The sequence below is a fragment of the Triticum urartu genome, chromosome 3A, assembly GCF_056163025.1.
Source record: "Triticum urartu cultivar PI428250 chromosome 3A, HENAU_Tu73, whole genome shotgun sequence".
NCBI lineage: Eukaryota > Viridiplantae > Streptophyta > Magnoliopsida > Poales > Poaceae > Triticum > Triticum urartu.
In genome coordinates this window covers 210,620,796-210,629,208 of record NC_141875.1, presented here as the reverse complement: position 1 = coordinate 210,629,208, position 8,413 = coordinate 210,620,796, and the positions used below count along the sequence as shown (strand labels likewise).

The 8,413-nt window shown below is 53.3% G+C and overlaps 1 protein-coding gene across 1 annotated transcript; it reads left to right on the top strand.

Annotated features, from left to right (window-relative positions):
* Positions 1–254: 254 nt before the first annotated feature.
* Positions 255–2,145, top strand: LOC125553895 (uncharacterized). The gene is made up of 6 exons (XM_048717546.2): positions 255–427; positions 503–721; positions 806–1,096; positions 1,254–1,415; positions 1,506–1,589; positions 1,779–2,145. The coding sequence occupies exons 1-6, from the start codon at positions 398–400 to the stop codon at positions 1,884–1,886; spliced, it is 894 nt and encodes a 297-aa protein (XP_048573503.1). The 5' UTR covers positions 255–397; the 3' UTR covers positions 1,887–2,145.
* The last annotated feature ends 6,268 nt before the right edge of the window (positions 2,146–8,413 follow it).

Genomic DNA, 8,413 nt, shown 5'->3' with positions numbered 1-8,413 from the left:
GGAGCGACACAGGGCCGGGTCTAGCAGCTGTCCACCTATCGAATTTGTTAAGTCCGGCTATGGATGCTCTAAACCATGGTCCCAGCCGGGTAACACAAAGTCTTGCTTCAGTCTGTGCCTAGTCCTAGGTGGTAAGAATTTCGCCAGTTCTATTGTTGTTCTCTAATTATCTTCGGGCAGGTAAGATGTCGTCGTTGAGGAAGGAAGCCTGCAAGTTCCATATCGTCACTGATGATTATTGCTCTGCCAACTCCCATCCATCAGCAGCTGATTTGACTAGCACCAGTACTTGCTGTCCTATAAAAACCTGCTCCTCCTCCGGTGCACGTCCGTACCGACAGATCACTAGCAGGCACACACACACACGGATTTGGAGCAGCTCAGATCTTTAGCGGCCATGGTCAAGAAAGGAATCCAGTATGTCGTGGTCAGTGCTCTCTTCTCTTCTCCTCCATTTTCTTTCTCTTGTTGGCTCGATTGAGAACCGATGTCCACGCCGCAGGTGGATGCCTTCACGGCCCAGCCGTTCAAGGGCAACCCGGCCGCGGTGTGCTTCCTGGAGGACGACGCGGCCGCTCCCGCGGGGGACGGGCGGTGGATGCAGTCCGTCGCCGTGGAGTTCAACCTCTCCCAAACGGCCTTCTTCTCCCGTGATTCGTCCTGCGCGGCCGACGCCGCCACGCCGCGGTTCCACCTCCGCTGGTTCACCCCCGTCACCGAGGTCGCCGCCTAGCCCCCACCTGACAGGCACCCGCTGAATCAGCGTCGTTGCTCGCAGCTGATCCGTATACGCCGTCGTTTCCAGGTCGCGCTCTGCGGCCACGCGACGCTGGCCACCGCCCACTTCCTCTTCACGTCTGTCCTCGCGGAGCGCCATGGCGTGGTTGAGTTCGCGACCAAGTCCGGGGTCCTGACCGCCAAGAAGGTTCCTGCACCGGAGGCGGAGGAGCAGGGGAAGCTGTTCATTGAGCTGGACTTCCCCATGAGTGATTATGTGGGTTGCGAGCCCGCCGACGAGCTGCCGTCCATCCCGGAGACGCTCAACGGCGCGCCCGTCGTCAGTGTTCACAAATCAGTGACCACCAACGACCTCATTGTACTGTCTCTTATCTCACTCGCTCTCTCTCTTCTTCTTTTTTTTGCGTGCATAACCATGATTTTAAAAATTATTTCCTAGTACTAACTTAGAAACATAATTGAAGTAAAGAATTGTGTTTTTTAGATTCACCAAAAGAATCTGGCATGGCTTTCAGGTTGAACTTTCATCAGGAAAAGAGGTCGCCGATGTCCTTCCTAACATCGAAGAAATTAGAAAGTGTGCCGGCAGAGGTGTGATTGTTACAGCACCGGCGCCTGCTGGATCGGGTTATGACTTCTTCACACGCTTCTTCTGCCCAAAATTTGGGATTGATGAGGTACTAATACATAGTGATAGTGAAGCTGCTTTAACCATTTCACCCTAGTTCATAGTGCAAATCCATAACCTGTTCCCAAAATTTCTGTAGGATCCTGTATGTGGCAGTGCACACTGTGTTTTGGCACCCTACTGGGGTGGAAAGCTGGGGAAGCAAAAACTGATAGCGTTTCAGGTAATATAATGTTGCTTAATATGTTTTCGACAAGTGAACTACTATCATTTACTACAGTGATTCCTTTTTTGTGTGTGTGTGTGTGTGTGGGGGGGGGGGGGGGGGGGGGGGGGAGGAAATGCTACAGTTAGCGCTCAATCAACCAAACTATCATGTCAATTTCCATTTTTCTGTTCATTTCATCATCAGGTATCTCCAAGGAGCGGGACACTATACCTGGAGCTGGATGTTGCGAATCGGCGAGTGCGGATTCAGGGAGAAGCCGTCACTGTCATGGCTGGGACACTCTTCGCCTAGCTAGCATATTGACAGTTCATGGACTTGCACTATGAACTTGGGAGAAATAAATATATTTGCTGCTATGTACTGGTCTAACAATCGATGGACCAGTTTATGGGAATAAACATGGATTATCTGAACAATATTAGGCAAAACAAGCTGCAGCCGCATTGTAGCACGTGCGAATCAATCTGCTACTCCTCAACCTTAGTTCAAAACACTTATCTCTACTCTCTATCTCTATGTAATATTAAAGGGAAGATTATTTCTCCACTAATTTTTGTCATCTGGTCAGAATAAGCCCACAAGCACTAACCAGCTCATCTAACCAAGCTAATGAATTCTTTAGATGTCTCCCAGTGTTAATGTATTTTACAACTCGATGCTTAGTCCTAAACAAACACAACATGTATCATGTTGAGTTGTAATTTGTGTTGCATGTATTACGTGTTGTGACCCATTTCCTAGTTGTGTATAGTTGAGGTTGAGGTCTACCCTACACTTATATATACGTGTACCAGCACCTCATCAATACAACAATTATTGTATTGGCAAAACTCTCTACATGGTATCTATCGCAAGTCGATCCTAACCCTAGTCTAGCCGCCGCCGCCACTCCTCCATCGCGTCGCCGCCGCTCCCTCCACCCGCCGCCGCCGCCGCCGGTTCTCTCCAGCCGCCGCCGCTGGTCCTTGCCGCTGCCGCGTCCTATCCTCTATGCGCCGCCGCCGCCGTAGGTCCTTGCCGCCATCGCCGCCGTCGCACCCAGTCGCTGCCGCCTCTAGCCGCCGCGGCCGCACCCAGCCACCGCTGCCACCTCTAGCCGCCACCGCTAGTCCGTGCCGTCGCCGCCGCTCATCCCCACGCGCGCCGCCGCTCCTCCCTGGCCGCCGTCATGCCTCCTCCCCTAGACGCCGTCACCGCCACTGCGATGTCTCCTGCCGCTTCATCTCTCTTCGGCTACATGTCCGCAGACGCACCGGCTCCCTTCACCTACATGCAGCCGGCCCCGCCAATGACCGGCGGCCATGCTCCGCCCGCCCCGTCGATGGATCATCCGGGCTACTTCACCACATGTGGTGGTCCCGCTCCACCAGCCACGCCGACCCAGCCGCGTCCTACCGCACCCGCCGGGTGTTACCCGTTGCCGTCACCCGCGCCTCCCCAGCAGTTGCTGCAAGGAGGAGGGGGCCGACGCAACTGGCGTGGCGGCCGCCGTCGCCGCCTGCAGCGGCGGCCAACCCCGGGCGCCGGGGGGGGGGGGGGGGGACTACCAGCAGGCTCTTCCCGCGGGCCACCAAGGGTTCATCGGCGCGCCTTAGCAGTCGACCGGCGCCGGCTACAGCGCCCTCCTTGCGCCGCTGCACCTCGGTGGTTATGGCCCGCCCGCCCCGGCGCCGCCCTACGGGGGCCTTCCGCCGTCGCCGGTACCTGTGCCATGGGATCCCACCCTCTTCGCCACGCAGCACTCCGCGCCGTCGCCGAGTAGCTCTGTCGGTGGAGGCGACTGGTACATGGACTCAGCTGCTACTGCGCACATGATAGCTCATCCCGGTAACCTAACCTCCTCCACTCCCGTTCACACACCCACTCGTATCACCGTCGGCAACGGCTCCTCCTTACCTATTACTCATCGGTAGCACTAGTTTTCCCTCCACTTCCACACCCATCACTATGTCTAATGTTCTTGTTTCACCTGAATTAGTCACGAACCTAGTTTCCGTTCGTCGTCTTACTCGTGAGAACCCACTTACTGTCGAATTTGAAGGTGTTGGCTTTTCTGTGAAAGATGCCCGTAACCGGATGGTCCTTCATCGATGTGACAGTCCCGATGAGCTTTACCCCGTGCACGCCGGCGCCTCCACCTCCACACCCGTCGCCCTTGCCGCCGACGTTGACCTTTGACACGCTCGCTTGGGTCACCCCAACCACACCGTTTTATGTCAGATTCTTAGGCAAGTACGTTCGTCTCCCTTTAGTGCGTCTTCTTCAGTTTCCACTTTTCCGTTTCAATTACTTCATAGTGATGTCTGGACATCTCCCGTTGCGAGTAACACGGGCTATCTATACTACTTGGTGATTTTAGATGATTATTCTCATTATGTGTGGAATTTTCCCCTTCGTCGTAAATCCGATGCTTTAGCCACACTCACCGCCTTTTATTCCTATGTCACCACCCAGTTCGGTCGCCCCATACTCGCACTCCAGACGGATAATGGAAAAGAGTTTGACAACGTCGCTCTCCGCACGCTTCTCGCCTTTCACGGCACCATCTTTCGTCTGACTTGTCCATACACTTCACAGCAGAACGGCCGTGCCGAGCGCATTCTCCGCACTCTTAATGACCGCCTTCGCATGTTACTCTTTCACTCTAACGTGCCCGCTCGGTTTTGGCTCGATGCTCTCGCCACCGCCACTCTCTTAGTTAACATTCATCCGTGTCTCCCTTGGGGGAACTACGCCCCTCACCACCTTCTCTTCGGCACACCACTGTCCTATGATGGTCTCCGCATCTTCGGGTGTCTTTGTTATCCTAGCACCGCGTCCACCACGCCTCACAAGCTCGCACCACGATCCGTCCCATGCGTCTTCCTTGGCTACCCTCCTAACACCAAAGGTTACCGGTGCTATGATCCTGTCACTTATCGTGTGTACACCTCGAGGCACATGTACTTTGTCGAGACGGTGTTCCCTTTTGTCGGTGTCAAAATCAGCGGATCTCGGGTAGGGGGTCCCGAACTGTGCGTCTAAGGCGGATGGTAACAGGAGGCAAGGGACACGATGTTTTACCCAAGTTCGGGTCCTCTTTATGGTGGTAATACCCTACATCCTGCTTGATTGATCTTGATGATATGAGTATTACAAGAGTTGATCTACCACGAGATCGTAGAGGCTAAACCCTAAAAGCTAGCCTATGGTATGATTGTTGTTGTCCTATGGACTAAACCCTCCGGTTTATATAGACACCAGAGGGGGCTAGGGTTACATAAAGTCGGTTACAAGGGAGGAGATCTACACATCCGTATTGCCAAGCTTGCCTTCCATGCCAAGGAAAGTCCCATCCAGACACGGGACGAAGTCTTCAATCTTGTATCTTCATAGTCCAACAGTCCGACCAAAGGATATAGTCCGGCTGTCCGGAGACCCCCTAATCCAGGACTCCCTCAGTAGCCCCCGAACCAGGCTTCAATGATGATGAGTCCGGCGCGTAGAATGTCTTCGGCATTGCAAGGCGGATTCTTCTCCAAATTCTGAATATCTGTTGAGTAGTGTCCGGCTCCCCATAAATGTTGCACTTCTTGGCTTCTGCGCCCAATAAGGGCTATCTTCCACGTGTCGAGTGAATGCGAGGAGCCAGGGCATTTTTACATTCACCACCCTAGCCATGTAAGTAAACTGTCTATTAAAGGGACGGGGATTCTTAGATCCAAACCACACCATCCTCCCACGGCAAGTATCCATCGGAGCGCGCTCGGAAAAATCCATTCCAACATGGCCGGCCATCACAGCTCCTCCTCCCGCTCCCGTAGCCCTAAGCCCGGTGATTGGGAGAAGTGTTCCATCCCGCATAGCCAATTAGTAGAGGTACAGACCCAGAGATTTCTTCCTCCAGCATATATGGTCCCTGTTCGAGCCGGGCTCGCCACCTATAATGGCGGGGAGCAAGCGGAGAGCTTCCCCAATCCCTCCAAGGGGAGCGGGTATGCCTTGTCCCTTATTTACTAAGGGGACTTGGATTTCCAATCCATCCATTCCTCCGCGGGCTCCTGGAGTTTTACGGCCTCCAGCTGCATAATTTCACCCCCCGCTTCCATATTACACATCGCTGGTTATGTTGCCCTTTGTGAGCTGTTTCTGGGCTGCGGAGCTCATTTCGAGCTGTGGAAGAGGTTGTTCTGCCTTGTGCCCCATACACAGGAGGGGTCAATATATCAAGTGGGCGGAGCCGAAATATGGTGCATCGCCGGGACCGGATACCTATCCGGTACCCCAAAGAAGACGTCCGAAGACTGGCCTTCGGAGTGGTTTTACATGGAGGACATCCCCCTTCCAGATCCTATTCGGAGGGGTCTTACCGAGTTCGACAATGCCCCTTTGAAGAAATGCCGAAGCTGGCGCCAACGGAGCCCTCAGGAGGAAGATAACGAAGAAGTCCTTTACCTGATGGGCCGGATAAAAGCGCTGGCTCAATCAGGATTGACAATAATCAAGGTTATGTCAATATGTATAATGCGGGGGGTGCAACCACTTCAATATCGAGGGCACCCCATGTAGCGCTTTAACGGGGAAGATGATGCCACCCGCTGCGGGCGTAAGGGACCGGACTCCGCCGCTGCCCTAGCAAAATTTTTGTCCGAGTTGTTCAAGGGAGAGGAAGAGGAGTTCATCCGTATTAAGCCACGGGATGGATTCTTCATGTACAACCCTCCAAGATGGGTGGGCTGTCACTTTTTACTCCCAACCTTCCCGCATTCTTCGTCATAAATACTCACCTTGCCGTTTCATCGCAGGAACTGCAAAAGGCTGTAAGGGAGGTCAACAGCCCACCTCCACAACCAGAGGACCCTGACCGGGCCCTTGATCCCGGACTCGAAGAGGATCCGGACATATTTGTGGAGCTGATCGACAGGACATTCTATCAATTGAGCTGCGGTGATGCCATGGTACACATATGGTGTTTTACAGGGAAGGCCCTCGGGACGCCATGCCGAACCCGCAGTGACTAGCGAACGAGGGACACCGAAGCCGGGTAGGCCAAAAAGGAAGGCGGTCAGGACTGAGACGCCGACGCAGAGGTATGATACAGAACCTCGCTCTGTGGTTGTCGTCTTTCTTAAAATATAATGACGTCCATGTTTCCTGGTAGGAAAAACGCTCGCCGGACTATATCCGGAGAGGTTGCCGATCACGCCTCCACCAGTCGGGCTGCAGGGCCGAACAAGAGGCGGAAGCTAACACAGGGCGAACGCCGGATGCTCCTCCTACAGAGGATGCGGATAGACTATCCACTACAAATTACGAAGTGGAGAGCGCCATGAATCACAGGCGTCGCCGGGCCGTACTTCATGATGCTTGTTTCTCCCAAGAGGCGTTCGATGCCTTCAACTCAGGAGACGCGTACATCCGTGCTGCTCAAAACGGTCTTACCAGAGCCACTGACCAGTATGTAAAGGATATACGGGTAAGAAAATCTGACGATTATATATATCAGTAGCCCCTGAGACTTGAAACAGTTGACACAACTGATTTAAGGATCATTATTTGTGCAGGTTCTTATAGAGAAGAATACCCAATTGTCTCAAGAGCTGGAAGAGTGCAAAGCCCAGCTACGGGCCGCGGTGGCCGCGTTGAAGGAGTCCGAGAAGGCCCCCTCTGGTAACACTTGTTTCCATTGCAAAGAATGACAGGTACCAGATAGTATGCGACATGCATGCAAATCTAACAATAGATGTTGCAGATGACTCCGGAGTGAATCCGGAGGCCGTGCCAGAGGATGCGCAACGTGCTAATCGTCAGCTAAATGCTGGCGAGCGCGTGCTTACGCGGGTCAGGCAGGAGAAAAATAATCTCCAGAACGCCAATATCCGGCTGGGCGTGGAACTGAAAGATGTCCGAGCCCAACTTGCGGACTCCGTGAAGGAGAATAAGCGGCTTCGACGCGGCATTTTCAGTAAGTGCTTGAACAAACTTTTGAAAGAGTTCGGCGAAGAAGCCGACTAATAGAGTTATGTCTGCAGGTATGTTGACGGGTCGTCCCACGGAGGAGATGTCCGGGTCTGCGGGTGATCTTCTACCAGAGCTCTCGCAACTGCACGAACAAGTTCGGCAGGTGATGCAGGGTATTGCCCAAGCCTTGTGGCCATCCGCCTCTCCGCCAGGAGGCATGGGGGAGCTTGTAGAGAAGCTCAAGGGCGTGCGGCGGCGCTTCCGATTATGGAAAATATCAGCCTGCCGACAAGGTGCGAGGGAAGCCTGGGCCATGGTGAAGACGCGATATACCAAAGCTGACCCAAACCACATGGCTGAGGTCGGACCTGTGGGGCCCGATGGGAAAGAGATCCCCGTCAGTTTGGTGTATGACCAAGTAGAATTAGCCGCAAAGTATTCCCAACAGGATTGTAGGCTAGACAGCCTGTTGGATGGTATAAAAGAAGAATTTGGTCAGTCTTAGTGACTGTGTACTTTAAGTGACATGTATAATGCCCCTAACCGGATTGTAAATCATTTGTCATGGCGGACGTTTTCGCTTCGACCTCTGGACCCGATAGTCCGGAGTGTATCCGAATACCTGCTTGGTTATGTAAAAACCGGGGTATGCGTGGAAACCAGACGTAGGGGTCATAAGTGCTTGAACAGATAAGTACGCAACTAGCTATGTTATATTACATGGGTAGTAAGAAACATCTTCCAGGGAGAATAGTTCCGTTAAGGGTTCCTTTCCCTGGGTACGCATGCCCTAATGTGCATGTCTGAACTGCGAAAAGAGACGCAGGCTATAAACATCTGGGGGAATGTATCAAAATAAATAAAAGTCATCTTTTGTT